Here is an 18,113-nt window from a genome sequence, read left to right as displayed (position 1 = left end):
CGTGATCCCAACGAGCCAATCAGATCACGCAGCGCCAACGTCGCGGCAAACTGCAGGGGAAGCGTCGTTCATCCTCAAAATAACCCATTCACATAAATTCGTTGTAGTTACCGTACCTAGCGACCAGCTCCGTGATGAAGCCACGGTAATTCACAGAAAAAAAGACAGAAAATGTTTCACACACACTCCAACTGCCCAGCATTGACTCCTTCTAAGCTGTGCTGCAGCGGACGCTTGATAATGTGACCTAAAAGCCTGTGTAATTTAACTTTAAAGATTACAAGTTGCACTACAAGACTGGTTTTGTGTTTTCTGAATGGTGGCAGTGAGTCGCCTTTGCTAGCTTGGGAATCGTCCGCATAAACCGGGCAGTCATTTCCAATTACTGGAGGGAGTCACTGCTGATATTTGCACAATGAGCCAAAACACAGAAACAGCCGAGTTAAGGGAGAAGTTGCAGTGTTGGGGGCAGGGAAGTGACACTTTGAACCTGCCCTCAGCTTCAAGACAGATAGAGCCGAAACAACATGAGACAAACAACATGAAAGAGCTTATAGAGGAATTTAAAGGACTTTACGAGGAAAGGCTGAGGCGTCTGGAGCTGCAGCCAGCTGAAAGTCAAGAGGAAATACTACAGGTAATTAATTATCACTTTACATAAAGGTTAGAGTGTGTGTATTTTTTTTTTTTTTTTTACGGTGACAGATTATTGTCACTTTCAGCGGTAGCGTGGCCGAGCGGTCTAAGGCGCTGGATTTAGGCTCCAGTCTCTCTGGAGGCGTGGGTTCAAATCCCACCGCTGCCATATTGACCTTTACTGGTTTGAGTGACACTTTGGATCATGTGGAAATGCTGGTAAAATACATGACCATTTAGGAAACCGAGGGAAATAAACTTGTTGACCCACAGTAACTCAAATATGCTCATATCAAGTAAAAAAATATCTCATGTTAAAGACCTACAACATACCCTCTTCATAAACTTTTACATTTTATATCTACCTGGGAATATAACTATTCATGAAACGTCGAAATTAGAGCTGATTAAGTTTCTGATGTTTGATGAATTGTTTTAGCACTATATACAATCATGTCTAGTGCTACTGACTGGTGATCAAGTCAACAGCTAAAGCAAATTATTTTTCATTTTACTGGGGACCTACTTTAACCTTCCCCATGGATCATTGCTGGTCTCCTGGTGGGCATCGTGGGTCTCATCAATAACATTAATATTCAAAAACCCAGCCACGACTGAGGACTGTGATTCAAGCTGCTTATAAATGCATATATCTCTCAGTATTCTGCCGACATCTATAGTCATTAGGTTACTGTTCATCCAATAGATATCAGAGAGCATCCTGTACATTGTGACTCGGCCAACAGAAGATGACCTCCATCCTGTCAGACAAATGACAGGAGGAAGCATAGGGGCGCTTTCATAAAGCCGCAGCACTTGTAACAGGTGGCAAATTGCATTATGTTTCCATCTCAGCGGCAGAGATCAGGAACACAGATCCACAGTCATATTTAAAAAAGAGAGGATCCCAATCATCGGGATTGTCATATGACATCATTTAGCTACAGAATGTAGCCTGTGTGAGCTGGGCTGTGCATCAAAGCAAGTGTAACAAGGTTTCAGAGATGGGTTTTGGTCAGCCGGCCCCAGTAGTGGGCCTGCTTAACAAGGTTATGTGTTTAGAACCCAAGAGCTCCCAAGTCCTAAAGCTTGATGTGGACAGTCAATCTTAAACGTTTAGCTTTGACAACCGAGTGCTCATTCATCTATTGCAGGTTTATGATGATTACAAACATGGTTATAACACATGAGCAACGTGCATGTCTGGCTATATACTAAAGGAAGAGACCACTCAATATAAGAATTTTCCTTATGGCTTAGGGTAGTGTAGTCAGTTGGCTATTTGTGAACAGCTGTCCCAAAGCTAGGAGACAGTGAACCAACATGTTATTGAGCTTTATATAATGGGCCTGCTCTCAGTTTCACACCTGAATATGCACACTGAACCCCAGAATATTAACTAGGATACTGTCACAGTCACAGTTTCTGTCTTTTCAAGTCACTCTCCCTGAAGCTATACATCACTGTTATGTATCGTGTACCAGGGGACGGTATAAACTCTTCTCTCTCTTTTCTGGCTTTAGGGGACAGACATTTATGAACACAGATGCGCAGGTGCTCGTCTAAAGCATGACAGTAACATTCAGATTCTGAAATTCAGTGGCACTTCCCTTTATTACAGCTGCAGTCAGTGCATACACGGACCAACTGTACCGTACATTTCCTTTTAAGGATCATGTATGAGAATAAGTTTAAACCCTAGAAGAAAGAGCCTGCGAACATTTTATATTGCATTATATCAAATAAGCTATTTTGTGCTCATTGGTGTGACCTATTTTGAAAACAATAAAACATAGAAATGCATTCTACCAATATATAAAGCAACAGCAAGAAAAATTCCACCTGGGAATACATATTCCCTGTTGCTATTGATTGTCCCTTAAACTTTCACCAGCTATTTACGCCGGCCTGTTCATGATGTTTCCCTTTTCATAAAAAAAAAGAGAAAAGAAAGTCATTCAAAGCTTCACATCACACTGTATCATGCATGTCTCATCCATGCACAAAGACATTGAGTCTAGATGCACTACTTTGTGAAAACCTTATGGTGTTTGACTCTCCTACCCATATATTCACCATGTCTCTTTTAAAAGAAATTCTTGATTTCAGTAGGATGGATGTGACTGGGTAAAAAGGGTTAGCTATAAATAAATAAAACATAGATTTCCTGATTCTTTTGTGAGGCACTATCTGTTTGGTGAATGCTCTGTGTGAAACTCAGGTTTTCCTTGCCGGGCATAAATGCGTTGGGGTGGTCGCATGGATCAGTTACTGTTGCTCCCACTGCCGATGTGCTACCTCAGACATGACTGATCATTTTTTGACAGAATTTGGGGAAATTATGCATCTTACCACGGCTTTCCAATATTTTCACAGTTACACTTGTTGATGACATGACTTGGCTTGAATCCCTGTCTGTTAAAACCAACTGGAAAAAGCTCCTGTTTAATGTTGTTGTGCTGTGACCCTTGCAGATGAAAGTGAGTGTCCTGCAGACTTATGTGAATGACCTGGCAGACCAGAACCAGGTGTTGGTTCAGACCATTGAGAATCTGGAGAGGGAGGCCAACCAGAAGGTTTCCAATTTCAGAATGAAGCTATGCACCTCTGATGGCATTGTTGACGTAAGGTTTTATTGATTTTTTTTTTTTTTTTTTTTTTTTTTAAATTATGACATTTTTGCCTTATTAGCTAAATGGTTGAGTGATGGGGAAGATAGGAGAGTGGAACTGAACGAAATATCTCTCTCATATCTGTCTTTTTTTAGCATGAATATAATTTGGAAGTTCACAGCCCTGAACCTTGTAAAACATGTCAAAATGCATTGTTCTTCATATCTGGATCTTATTGTGGAGATTTTAGTATGCAATGCACTTTACCTGACCCATTAGTTTACATCCTTTTGATGGCTAAGTGCTGGAAACCACTCACATCTCTGTGTTGTGTAGAACAATTGTAAACATATTATGAAATATATGTGAACTGTATTTCTTGTAGCATGCTGTGACAAAATATTGAAATTCATGACTCCGAGCCTTGTACCACATGTCTGAATGTATTTTTTTTCATATCTGCATGCTGTTGTGAAGATTCAGGTATGTATTACCCTAACCCATTAGTTTACCTCCGTTATGATAGCTAACTGCTGGAAAACACTCATGTCTGTGTGTTGTCTAGAACACCAGTAGTTGAAAGTCTTGAGAGGTGCACTTAACCTGTGCAGGAAATCTCTGATACTGAAAAGGACCGCACTAGTTTATTTTGACGTCTTGTCAACAGATCATGACCGTATCCGTCCATCACAAGAATCAGTTGAAGAATATGTTTTGGTAGGTTAGAAGTCAAGGCTAACTTACCCCCATTCACTCCCATTCATGTTCAAAAATGTGAAAAACTGCTCTGTGAAACCTGAAAATTGTGATGCATTACGGGAGTCAATCTTCTCTTGGCTATCTATACACAGTTTATAACACCCTCGTTGAATCTCTTTTATATTGCTGGTGGTGGTGACAGCCATCGATGTCGGTGTTGGACAGCTGATGGTTTGCTAGTTGACTCCAATTAAGAGACAGCCCTCATGTCGATTCAGTGATTATTTGTGTCTTGCTTAAAAGCACTTCAGGATATGGAGGATACAAGTCTGGTCTCAGTAAAACTGTTAAGTATTAAAGAAAATACAGTACTACACTACTAATTAGTGATTTCTGTAGCCAAGCTCAATAACCATTATGTAACAAGATATAGGACCAACGGTCTAATCTTGACTGGGATCAAAGACATCTATTACAAATCACACAAAGACATTGCTGATACAGATGGATCAGTATAGATAATCACTCCGGATGTCAGTGTAGTTGCTGTCTCTTTCAGATAGGCTATACATGAATATTTACAGGTTTTCATTTAACAGTCACCCACCTGCCTTGGCTGATACAAACCCAGTCTTGTTCCCGCTGTAGCCTGGTATTGAATATAAAATTATAAAATAACAGCACAAAAATATGAAAATAACACAAATATGTACACCTTACAACTATTAAATAAAGGGGAAAAATACTGACAAAATTAAATTCTATAGTACAAGATTTTGCAATTAGACATAGCAACCATTTAAAACTCAAATTATGTATTTATGAATAAAACTCAAATTATGTATTTATGAATATGGTACATCTGTATTTATTCCATCTTTTGAATGCTTGACTGGCATGTACTTAGCACGCTGATGTAGGCTGATTTGTGATTCTTTGTCGAAGTGTCATTGAGGATTTGTGTGGCTATACACCATCTGTGGCGGTGCGAGCAATTATACGTATGCATTAGTCTGTGTGCAGACTGCTGAAACACTACATGCAAAGTTAAGTTTATAATCCTTTTTTGTTTGTGCTTCACTGGCTTGGATAAAAATTGAAGTAATTGTGTTTACAATGTCTGAGTTTCCGCTGTTGGACACATTTGGCGATGATGTTTTGGGATGCTTCTTGCCATGAATTATGTGACATCTTGCTGTATTTATAATTTTTGGATGGAGTGTCACCAAAAAAAAAAGAAAACATATTTCCAAGTCTCCGCAACTCATCTCTCTCTGGCCGGCTCCATGTTGACGTCACTTTGAGTGAAAACCAACGTGAAACAAGTGGTAGGAAAGTAAAGCATCCGGCAGTTACATTTTTGCAGAGGTGCACATATATTAACCAAAATACCATGAAAACATATGAATGGCTAATGGTGGCATTTTGAGACAGAACCATAAATTGGCTTTCACAGATGTCCCTCTGTGCGTTGGCTGGACCGATTCCATTTGTATAAAACACAAGGCATAAATCAGTTGTTATCTCACCAAGATCCCAAGTTAAGCTGTTCAGGGCACTGTGCGTGTATTTGCAATGTAATTATTGGGCTCAAACCCAGCTCATATACTTTTGTGGATATATTCTGGTGCTTTTATTTTACCTTTCCTTTTAACCAGGTACTTTTCCCTTGGTGTTTTCTTGTTAGAACTAAGAGGAGAAACACTCCACTGTAGAATGAAGTGTTGCCCTATAAACACAGTAAGTACATACAGTACACAAACACCAACTGTACATAAAGGAGACAATGTAAGGAGGAAATTAAAACCTGAATAAAAGAGAGGGGGAGGGAGCATAACAGTCTATGGCTGTCTATTCCATTCTGCAGCACCATTGTCTCCAGGCTCCTTTGTATGTGCACACTCCTCGAGGCCAAGGCCGATTCGACTATGCAGGATCCAATCACAGAGGATCACAATTGAATATGGTTAACAGATAAGTCAATGAAAATCCATCGTTGTTTAGCCTAGCTTTAACTTGAAGAGGAATAATGGTAAAATACTAAAGCAATTAGAGGGAGTGTGGGTTCTTGTAATGGCTGCCTGTTTTTTTTTTTTTTTTTTTTTATTCAACACAATGGTGAGAATTCTTCAAGATGCAGAATGCAGTGAGTTCTTCAGGTAAAGCTGCTTGCAAACTTAAGATGGAATCAGACAGAGAAAGGTCCTCTATAATTATCTTTCATAGTTTGTGGCCCCAACCATTTTCTCCAAGAAACCACAAATTATCATTCATTCTTAGTGGTGCGGAGGTGGAAAGCTGCGTGCAAAAAGCCCCAACCAAGGATTTTGAAGATTGCATCAGCGTAAGGCAGCACTGTAGAGACATCACCACTTGATGCGGTGACCTTAAGGTATTGTTCCATTTCAACTATGGCCAGGCTTCTATCAACGTTCACTCTCCTGAGTGAGTTTTACACACAGAAAAGTAATCATGGCCTATTATACATCAAAGCACTTATCTGCTATTATACAGAAGGCCAGAGGGTTAGCTTTGTGTGCTTCCAATCCAAACAAGTCACAAAGGTCACTGTAACGCAATGCTTTGTATTTCCCAACATTCAAAGCTGTCCATTTTTAACTCCCATCAATCAAAATTTAATTTTCTTCAATGGCATGGCTTCAGTAACAACAAATACCTGCATTTTGCGCCTTCATTTCCATAAGGCTTTTTCAGATGCCTCTGCACCTGTAAGTTGAATGTTCTCCTTGATCCTTTGCTGGTATTTGTATCATTTTGCAGCTCAAAGGTATTTAACATGCATGTCGCTGATAGGTATTTTAATAATTCATTAATGACTGGTATTGAATTATTTACTGGTATGCGTATTTATTGATGTTACAACACTTGAAAGCTTTGTTAACTCTTTAGGGTGCAAGTATTCCTGCAGTGACGAGGCGAGGGAGGGCATCGATTTTAACAATGTGCCTCTTCTTTACTTGGTGATTATATATGCTTTTAAATGGTGTACATGGTGCAGTGTGAGAAGTTGCTTTCCACATCTATAGGTGAAAGCTAAATATTTGATTTAATAATTTACTGAATAAGGTGTATATGTCTTATATGTATATATCTGGACTGTAGTAGATGCCCAGTGTATGGTGTTATGCATTAGGTCTTCATTAGTGTTCATGTTCTAATATCAGGGATCACATTTGAGTATTCTGGGCATGTGCTCGCTAGGTCTGTTTAAGCTAATATCCTAGGATCACATCTGTTGGCTGAAATCCACCATTTTAATTTAATTTAAAAAATGCAACTCATGGTTAATAGGTAAGTAAAATTTCTAACCCTGACTAAATGAAATTCTCATAGTTCACCGGTGAGTCCTTCTGTCCAGTGGCGCATTCCTGTTATTGTCCCTGGGATTCCTTAGTCCGAGATAAGCGCTCATTCCGGCCGGCAGCCAAGGAGACACGGTGTCAGGAAATGTAGTAGTTTGTAGCTGTGACATTGACCAATCTTCTGAGCTACTGAATCTCCATTTTCACCCATCTGAAATGACGCTCACTGTCTGTTTATGTTTCCCAGTGTGTTTTCAGGCTGTAGATCGGTAAACAAATACAAACAAATGGACTCCCTCACTCAACAGTCTGTTAGGATAGTCAGGGGACAACAGTGTATTTCTGCTCCGATGTCCATAATGTGAAATCCAATCAAATGAAGAGCATTTAGAGCTACTTATGGACCGTTCCACCATGTAAACGATGCAATGAGCTCTGTAATAGGAGCTCAGCTAACGTCTGATTGAATCGTAGTGTATGGTCTTGTTGATGCACAATAGAGTTGTACTGTAATGGACACTAAACAGAGTTTGTTTTGTGGTCATAATATCATGAAATGTAAGGCTTATATTCTCCCTTCTAGACTGCTATTAGTCTGTTGTCTGCTTGCCACTGATAGGCTGATATAGATAGAATCATCATCTTTCCCCACACACAATACATAGTATTTTGCAAATAATCCTTAGCATTAGTTTTAACTTTCTTGGAGTGATGCAGTATGTGTCAGAAAATTTATGAAATTATAGGAAATAATTTGAAATTCATTGATCATTTCTATGATGGACAGCTCATCCGGCAAAATGTCAAGTGTCCTGACCGAGCAAACCCCACCTAATAGGTGCTGCAGTCAAAGCAGGATGCCAGTTTTATGTAATCCACGTCTAATGCAATAATTAGTATCAAGTAGCAAAAGTTAACAAAAAAAAATTTATATAGGTGGGTAATGACAACACATAGCTGCCTAGAAGAGCCTAGAGTTTCCAGATAACAAGTAGACTAAAAGTGTATGATTTTCTGTTCATTATTTCTCTACAGTGACAGTGAATTGATTGACATAGTATTGGTCATTGCAGACTGTCATGTACCTGAATATGGATGGCCCATAAGCAAAAATGTAATTGTTTCACCGAGGTTATCTCTCAGTTGTGCTAAGATTTCCTCTTCTCTGACTGCCAGGATCATTTTCAGTAACTAATAGGATTGGAAACTGGCTTTTATGCAGAGCACTGTATCATACTGCATAGAATAATGATCATACATGTGTTTGTTTTGGGCTAAACAAAGAGTTCAGGCTACTAATCTTTAAATTTCCTGTCCTCGTGCTGTGTCCTGTTTTTATTTATTTGTTTTTTATAACTGGGGACAATTTCCCGGCCGTGGCAAGTCATGGCTACTGAAGGAATGTAGGGGAAATGCTGAACCTTCTTTGTCCTGTTAGGTTACAGTGAAAAACAATAGCTACAGAATAACCTCTGGAGCCGGAATGGATTCAGCGTTGTGCTGAAGGACACTTCAGCAGGGCAGACGCTTTCCAATGTGAGGCTTGAATACGAGTTCTCTGGTTGAAATGTTGTTTCTCGAACTGCCGAACCTTTACTGCAGGCTCAAACTACATGTGTTGTTTTTTCTTTTCTTTTTTTTTTCATTATAGTTGTCAGCAACAAGCACAACAAGAATTCTGAAGGAACAACAATATATGGCTAAAGTATTGTCTGTGGAAGCAGAAAAGATTTCATGATTTTTTAATTTATTTTTTTTCTCATGGTCACTCAGTGGGTTGATTCAAAGAATTTAGCATCTCTTCATGTTCTCTCCAGGACTTGAAACAACAAAGCAGAACCTTGGAGGAGAGTGTTTGTGCCTTGTGCTCTGGGAGCAGAGATCCACAGTCAGACATAAACTCTCTCACACAGCTCATTCAGAGAACTGGACATAGACACAATCTCAATGTGAGTCATATCTTGTCTTTTCTTCTTTCTGTCCATTTTGTGTGTGTGCTTTTGCGTGCATGTCCCGGAGTGTACTGTGTATGTTGGCATGTCTTTGTGCATGTCTTTGCATGTACAAGCGTATATGCACGCCATTTTGTTTGTGTGTGTGTCTGTATGTGTGTCTGTGTGTATCTGTGTGTGCGTCTGTGTGTGTATGTGTGTGTGTTTTAATTGCTAGAGGTTGGCGGCTGGCCGTCAGGGCAGTTTGGGGCACTGTGGAGGCCTGGAGGGGAGATCAGTGAAGATCAGAACAGATCAGTAGGGATCATTAGGGATCACTGGCTCTCGCTTTGATCCACTTATCCCGTCAACTCATCATTCCCACACAACTCTCAAATCATTACCATACTCACCAAAGGCACAACACCCGTGTATTGGTAAACACATTTTGCAGACACCGCGTCATCTCAGGGGATGTGTGGTATCCTATTATGTTATGGGTTAAATTGTTAGAATCCCATTTGCCATGTTTCCTTCTTTGTAAAAGACAGAGTTAACAAGGAAGGCATAATTCCTTTTGTTTTATTTGTATCAGAGAAGAAACAAATGGGTTACTTCTCAACAAGTGACGGTTACAAATTCGCTAATTGAATGCCGAGAGTGTCTCCAGCTGTGATGAGAGTCTCTGATTTTTGTTTGTGATTCACAAAGTGACTTTGTTTATGACATTCCCCATAAAACAAAGAGCAGGGGCTCTTAAAATCTTTCAGCCTTGGAACCAAATGAGAAAATTGCTCTCACGACTTGATCCATGCTAATGAGAACATAACCTTTCATATCATGTGGCAGACCCGCTAGTAGTGGTAACCCTCTGACCCATTTTGTGTCCCGGGTCATAGTTCTAACAACCATGGCGTAAACGTACAGGTTTGTAAGTTATACCACAGCTGTTGCATGAAAAGCTTTTGATCTCCAAAATGTGAATGTTCCTGGATTTAATGAAACAGCCTTGCTTTTAGAATGACTGCGACACACACGTGCACGTTATATTAAGATGAAGCTGTTCTCAGGCACCAGCACTGATGCACACATACTACTGTTTATGCATACCTATTCCTATTATTAGGTTAATTCTAGTATTATTGTTGTTTGATAAATGCTTAAGGCCAGAATTAGGCTGCCTGTTTTATGTAAAATTTATGTTTTGCTCAACACACACACACACACACACACACACACACACACACTCAGACACACACACAAAACTATCTGTCCTTGATTAGTGGTGACTGCTCCGCTCAAGTCAAGAGAATGTGGAAACTGGCTTCAGGTCGGCATTAAAAGGGCGACTTCAGTTTACTATTCTCCAGCCCCCCGCCCTCATCCCTTGTCTCTGAACTGCGTGACCTTTATCACAGACACACACAAACACATTCGCACACACAATGCTTGTGTAGCAGATGCCGAGAGGGAGAGAGAGCACACATACCAGGGAGGAAGGGAGAGAGAGATCGAGGTCAGGAGGTTGCGATGGTTGACTATGCTAATACTGTTGTTAATGACTTTGCTGTGAGTGATAATTGATCGTCTTCATTACCATATTAACTCCACCAGCCCCCACCACCAGCCCCTCTGTATGCGGTAATGGATGCCCCCGTTTGATCCTTGGAATAATGAACTAATTAGCTTAATTAAAATCAATAGAGGTGCCAATACCAGGTTAGACATCTCAGGGATGCCGTCTCTATCTTCAGGGAAGGAATTGTCAGCGAGTGAGAGAGAGAGAGAGAGAGAGACAGAGGGAGAGAGAGAGAGAGAGGGAGAGGGAGAGAGAGAGAGAAGGAGGGATGGCAGGAGGTAAGGGGAGAGAGAGATTGACAGAAGGAAAGGGGAGGAGGAGAAGATATGGACAGAGAGAGAGGGAGGGGAGGAAGATTGGAAAAGGAGGAAGCAAGAGAAAGAAAAGGAGCGTGAGAGGGTTAAAAGGGGTAAGTAGAGAGACTGAGAAAGAGAAAGAGACGGGGAGCAGGGGAGTGGCAAGTATAAAGATGGAGAGATAAAACTGTAAAAAAAAAGGAGAGGACAAGAACGAGGACAAGGAAACTTGAGAGAAAGGAAGAACATCAGACGGAGCAAAAGAGAAGGGCAACTGAATGAGAGAGAGAGAGAGAGAAAGAGAGAGAGGGAGAGAGAGAGAGCGAAAGAGGTTCCTAATGCTGATTTATGAGTGCTTGACGGTCGTTAGCTGGAATAAATGGCTTGTAGGAGTGGCTGCAGCATTACTCCCTGTACAGGATACTAAGTGCATTGTAAGGTCAGCCATAAGGCCAAACTTACATATGTAGTGCTCTGCCCTTGTAAACCTTTGTTAATATATCAGCCATGGGATGGAACTGGAACTGGTCTATCTGGGGCAGCGGGATGCCTCTGCTTCCCATTAGCCCTGCATAATTATTACCGAATCTTTCATTTCAGTTAGATTCTATTTGTAAACAAATGAAACAATTCAAGCAAGTACAAACATGTCTTGGCATTGTACAATAGTAAGCGCAAGTCATTTGCTACACTTCAGACTGATAATTAGATGGTATGCCCTAGCTTTGCAACAACATACAAGTATTATCTCACACCAAAAACTGATTATACAGAGTGGAAACCACATCTTAACCTTCCTTTGTACAATAGCAAGATAATTAAAACTTTTTGGGGCAACGTTTGAGAGATCATTTTGATCATCATATTTGACTTGTCATCAACAGTTTTGATTTCGGTTACGGTTGTTTGGCTTAGGTTTGTACGTAATACACAGCTTTGAAGTCAAAGCTACCCCCTATTGACTCTCATTTTTGTTGAAAAAATGTGTTGCCAGCACTTATATTTGCCGACATGACCATTTTGCTCAATTATAATCACTTACACTTGAAACTTGTAATCACATAAATCTACACATTAATACTGAATGTGTTTCACATTCAAGGCTCAAAGAGGTTATTGGGTGCACTTGTTAACTCCTGAGTTCTCCATTGTGAACGCTTCCTTACATGTTGATCTCTTACCGCAGCCAATTTTCAAGATTGTGGAAGCTGTTTTTCCCACACTGTGTAAAAACAAATGGGAGCAAATGTCCTCTGAAAATTGCCAAATGAACCCCTTTACCTACAACTATGCTGAATGTGTGTAGACAACACCAGGAATAATGGTGTTGTCCATTGTGCTGTCTCTTGTTAAAAGATGGGCACAAAAAAGCTTGAATGAAACAGTAAGCATGTGGACATTTTTGAACAGCTGTCAGTGCCACACGTATCCTTAAATTTCAGTTCAGAAAAAAATATAATCCAGAATTTAAGGCTGCGCATGCCTATATAATTGATTGGCTGTAGACTATCATCATAGTTGCATCATTTTTTAACTTGCACCAAGCTCTCACTGGACAAATTTAAAGTCCACATATTTAATACACATTCACCCCAAACAGGTAGGCCTTGACATAGTAGGGCAAGGAAGAAGTTGGTGTATTCTTTCCAGTCACTATCACGATGAGTTGTATTATCCTCTTATTTCAGCCGTCGCTTTCTGTCTTGATCTGGTGACTCACGCGTACACGTTCCTGTTTTTGTTTTTTCTCCCCCGCTGCTTTCAGTTGACCTAGCTCCAGACAAAAGGAATAGAGGGGAGTGGAAAAAATGGAATGATTGCGTAAATGGAAGGCTATTTTCAGATAGAAAAGAGACAAGAAAAGGGAAAGTGAGGGGGAAGGAAAACAGAACAAGGGACGGGAGGTGTGGGTGAGGGGCAAGTGGATGAGACTGGAGGAGAGAAGAGAATGCGACAAGGTAGAGGCTGAAATAAAACAGGAGAGGAGAGGAGGGAAAGATGAGAACAGAGCGATAGTGAGAGAGGAGAGGGAGAGAAAGTGGAGCAAATCTATGAATGATTGACACTTTACTGAGGCTTAGAAATTACCAAGAAACATTTCATTCTCAATCTCCAGGCAACCATGACCAGTCGTTTTCAGGCCCGTACTAGTTCTATTATGATTACAACTCTCACTGCTACTTTTACCACTGTTAGTACTTCTAGCACAACTAACACTGCTATTACTACTGCTGCTACTAGCCTGTTATTAGTATGACTACAACTACTGCCACTATTTCCATTTCTACTATTACTACCATAAATATTAATACTATAACTACTACTAATACTAGTTTTATTACTACTACTATTACTAGCTTTTCTCCATTTTGTAACTATGCCCTATTTTCATGAATCAAGGTACACAGTTAAATTCCCAGTTTGCAGTGTGCATGAAGGGATTGTTGTAGGGCCTCTGGTATTTACATGACAAGATGTTTCTGATGGTGTTGTTTGTATAGATATGATTTCATGATTTTTTTTTTTTTGTGACATGATGCACATGTTTTGTTAAGATCAATTAACCACCACCTCATGTGTAAGAAGGAATAAAGGATTTGACATATTTTCCAACTTGAGAGATTCATGTCAAAGTGAGACAGACAAGCATAACAAGAGGTTTTGTGACCTGGTCCGAGCAGGTGGGTGTTAGTGGGCTCAAATCATGGTAATCTGTGGCACTGAAATTGCGCTGTGCCATTGGATTGATATCCACACAGCTGGTGCTGCGCCTCTCCTCCCGCTTCAGCACAACACACACATCAAACTCCTTTTGTCTCCTAGAGACAGAAGTGTGATCACTTTGGAAATACCAGTCCTCCTTGTTATAGACAGGCTCCTGCTCTGTGAGACTGGATCACATGTGCTTGTTGCTGTTTGTCTTAAAACTGGGCAAGAAAAAGTAACTGATGTGATGCAACATTCATGTAATGTGCTCTCTTTTTCTCTCTCTCTTTCTCTCTCTCTCTCTTTCCATTTCTCTCCTTCTCTCTCTCTCTCTCTCTCTCTCTCTCTCTCTCTCTCTCTCACACACACACACACAAACACTTACTCACTCTGACCATTACTTTAATAGTATTTTTCCTCACCACTCTTTAATGGTATAGTCGTATTACACACACACACACAAACAGGCACACACACTCCAGCCCTCCCTCTAACAAATGAGTTTACGTGGTCATAACCTTCACAGGGCTCATTATCATAGATTGCAGGCCTTTTCATAAAGCTGAGACCACTGGTGACGGATTACTAACGGGATGGACACACATACAAACGCACGCAGACACACAGACACACAGACACAGAAACACAGAAACACACACACACACACACACACACATTCTTTGATCCGTAATGAGACCTTATTCCGGACACCCAACCCCAGCTGCCTGTAAATTACAGCCGCCACTCAGCCATACATACTTAATCAGCTAATGTTGTTTTATTCCTTATTATTAATTTGCTCCTGTTTCTGATTTATCTAAAGCGCTCTGCATCACACCAATATTCTGTCTCCTTTACAGTTCAGAGACGGAGAGAAAGAGAGGGAGCTGTGTGCTTATTCATGTACTTAGGGGATTGCATCTGTAATGAATTGACTGGCTGTTTAGGCATACATAACACTGCCTACTACTCACCTTAATAATGTAAGCAGGTCGTAACTCCTGCTAACCCAAGGGTATATAAGGCATGCATACCGAGACACACACACAAATACACATGCACGGCTTATATTAGCCACTGACCTCTGTGTGTGCCAGGTCTTCTCATTGTCATATTGCAGCTGCATTGGGAGTATGAATGTTTTATCATTGGGAGAGAAAATGTTTTGTGGCTTTTTGTGTGTCTGTGTGTGTCTGTCTAGCTATGGGTATGTGTTTTGCAAGCCGACTAACAAAACAACAACATTACCCTGGCTTTTTGTGTGGAGAGTGGAATTTCATCACGAAATTCATCTCATCTTCTGCAAAAATCACTTGATGCTGCTATGCCACTGTTACACAGCTTTGAGAGTGCTTTTTTCCCCTTGATTATAGGGGTATAACTGTGATGCAGTTTCACATTTAAATGTATGAACTTGACCCTAAACATTGTCCACAATTCAAATGCCGTGTTGATCTGTACTTCTCTTGTTTTTGTGCACAGTGTGGCTATTTTGGGGATGTTTTTTGTCTTTTTGCTGTATTTAAAAGCGAATTAAACTCAGATTTTGAACTTACTTCGAGCATGTGGTTCTAAAATCAGTGGGTTACAGTGGTTTTTCCCAAATAGCCCATATTTTTTTGATGTTTTTTTATAACGAGCCATAAACCCAATTTCTATCATTAGCCAAAGTGCCAAAGTGTCAAAGTGTAAGCTTCTCTTTTGTTTTCCATTACATTCTTGCACCAAAAAAGCATAAATGAATAAACAAATAAATATAATGTGGCGTGTTGTGTATATAATTTGTTATAATTTGTTTATTGTGTTCTAAGATGTTGATGTGCAAAGCCAGTTGTGCACTTGGCAGATTTGAAGGTGTCCAATCGAGGCCTGTGTGCATCACACATCAAATATTAACCTGTGATTTAATGGACAGGACCTCCTCGCTCCCTCATGTAATTCCCTTTGTGTGTGTGCGTCTATATTTCTTTGTTTTCTAGTGTGTGTGTGTGTGTATTTTTTAAGTGCTGGCATATGCGCATGTGTTTAGAATGTGTGTGTTTAAGATTATGTATGTTTTATTTCAGCATCGTATCCTATTCATCCTCACAAGCACACACAATTACATACTCCACATGCTTATTTAAAAAACACAAACCTATGCATAATTGAAACACATGCACACAAAGTTGAAATACACACACCCACACACACACACACACACACACAGCTATGTGTTGACCTGTGAGTCATTACTGTCAACATTGATTTCCTTTTCCCAGAGTGACCCCTGTCACCACGACGATAGAGTGCACCCTGGCCGATATTTCACCAGCGCTGCCATCTCCCTCTCCCTCTCTCTCTTCTCTCTCCCTCTCTTCTCTCTTTCTCTCTCTCTCTCTGTCTTTATTCCTTCTATTTTCCTCTCTCCAGCTCCACTTCTCCATCTCTGTCTCTTTGTCCCTCTTCCTCTCTTCCTTTTTTTCCATACTCGTCATGTAATGAGAAAGCTGGGCCACCTTCACTGTCTACCTCTCTTTCTCTCTCTCACTGTCCTCTTTTTATACAGACATAAAGTGACCTCACAAAGTCTCTAGTGCCCCATATTTCTCATTCCTTCTCTCTCTTTCTCTTTCCATAGACAAATATTCAGGGAGACAGAACGAGAGAGAGACAGTGATGGGCAGAGAGGAGAATGATGAGGGTTACTTGAGTCCAAGTTGTTTTATTGAATCTGACGATGAACTCCTACTTACCAGAAAACTGTATGAGATTGTGTGTGTGTGTGTGTGTGTGTGTGTGTGTGTGTGTGTGTGTGTGTGTGTGTGTATCAGTGTGTGGCTCTCTCCTCGTTTCAGTGTCCTCCTTTCAGAACAAGTGACTTCCTGCACTGCTATTGCATCAAATATTTTTTTGATTTAATCCCCAAAGACGAAAACCAAATTATTAAGTCATTAGCATAATCATATTTTAGATTTCATCTTCTCATCTTTTTTTTCCTCTTCTTTATTTGATCCTGTCAGCTTTAGAGCTAATTTGATTCTGGCGATCTGTGCTGCAGTTGGCCCTGTTTTGAAAATGAACGAAGTTGAAATCAGAGACTTTTTTCCCCCCCTGTAATTGTTTGTTTATGGCACTTTGTCTTTTGTTTTCTTCTGCTCGCCTTTTTTTCCCATGGCGCCGTGGTCATCAAGACGTAAATTGAGATCAGTCAATCAGAGGTGAAGCGTTTTACACCTCTGTTCCTGTGTGCTGTCAAACTTCATCACAGTTTACAGTACTGGAGAAAATCACTTTTATACAAAATGACTGACAGCCCTTTATTGAGCAGTATCTAATTAAAACAACTGGGGATACTCAAACATTTACCAATATCTAGGTGTTGCTTGAGATGGAAAACTAATACTACCACATACAGCTTGACATTACCTCCACGTATAAGTGTACGTTGAGCTGCCTGCTTTGGGTGCTCAATCAACAATTCTCTTTTTTCTGAGGCTAAAAATCGAAAGTGGGTGAAGGTTATTGGATGTTTGGCAGCGTTGTTCTTTAGTTTGCCTCTAAATAATACGGCTGATTTGATAGCCTCAACTAACTCCTGCTTCCTCCAAACTGTTCCTCTCTCACTTTAGCGCATTGCATTTTCATGGGGTGGGTGGTGCAGAATTGAAACTGAGGGCACCACCAAAATGAAGTTTAAGTCGTATGATAGCAAAAATGTAACTGTTACAATGAATATTCAGGAATTCTATATTCTATGAATATGTCAAAATGTAGAGGTCAGTTACATTTTTCAGAACTGCAGTATTTTATGTTTTTGTCTGTGTGTGTGCCAAAAAAAAGTCTTTTTGCAACTAAGTGTGACGTGCCCTACGAGTTTTTCATCAAGATTTATGTTAGAAAAGGTGGATAAACTATTTTGCCAGTGAGGAAGTGGTTTAGGAGGGTTTCCCATCCACATCACTGGGAACGTTAACACCTGGGCTGTTAATTTCCACACAGCTTCCACACACTCCTCCTCATATTCATAAAGCTAAAAGTTATACATCACTGCCATGAGGGCAGCATGCCACTGTAAGGAATGCAAACTGTTTTTTCTCCTCTTCCAGGTGGTGAGGACATTATCGCTGGATGACATTGCTGGTCCTGTGGCTCACATCCCAAACGTGTATGTATGCACACACACATGGCTTTTTATGCTCAGTTGTCATTTTATTTATTTATTTACTACTTGAGAAAAGTTTGCTTTTAATTAATTTCTTATTAACAACTTTATGAATACACACACACACAAACACACACACACAAGTATAGTCCCTCTATTTTTCTCACTTACTCACTCACACAGACAC

The 18,113-nt window shown here is 40.2% G+C and overlaps 1 protein-coding gene and 1 non-coding gene across 2 annotated transcripts in view; both read left to right on the top strand.

Moving 5' to 3' along the window:
• Positions 1–415: 415 nt before the first annotated feature.
• Positions 416–18,113, top strand: part of LOC115379242 (centrosome-associated protein CEP250-like) — a 115,240-nt gene continuing 97,542 nt past the window's right edge. The window contains exons 1-4 of the mRNA XM_030079967.1: positions 416–637; positions 3,111–3,260; positions 3,726–3,731; positions 17,871–17,933. Of these exons, the coding sequence (XP_029935827.1) occupies positions 416–637; positions 3,111–3,260; positions 3,726–3,731; positions 17,871–17,933 (441 nt within the window). The remainder of the gene's footprint in view (positions 638–3,110; positions 3,261–3,725; positions 3,732–17,870; positions 17,934–18,113) is intronic.
• trnal-uag (transfer RNA leucine (anticodon UAG)) lies at positions 724–805 on the top strand. Its single transcript has one exon. It is a non-coding gene; the product is annotated as a tRNA-Leu (tRNA).

This window comes from Myripristis murdjan, chromosome 20, assembly GCF_902150065.1.
Source record: "Myripristis murdjan chromosome 20, fMyrMur1.1, whole genome shotgun sequence".
NCBI classification, from domain to species: Eukaryota; Metazoa; Chordata; class Actinopteri; order Holocentriformes; family Holocentridae; genus Myripristis; species Myripristis murdjan.
The sequence above is the reverse complement of the archived record's forward strand: the minus strand, read 5'-3'. Positions and strand labels throughout refer to the sequence as shown.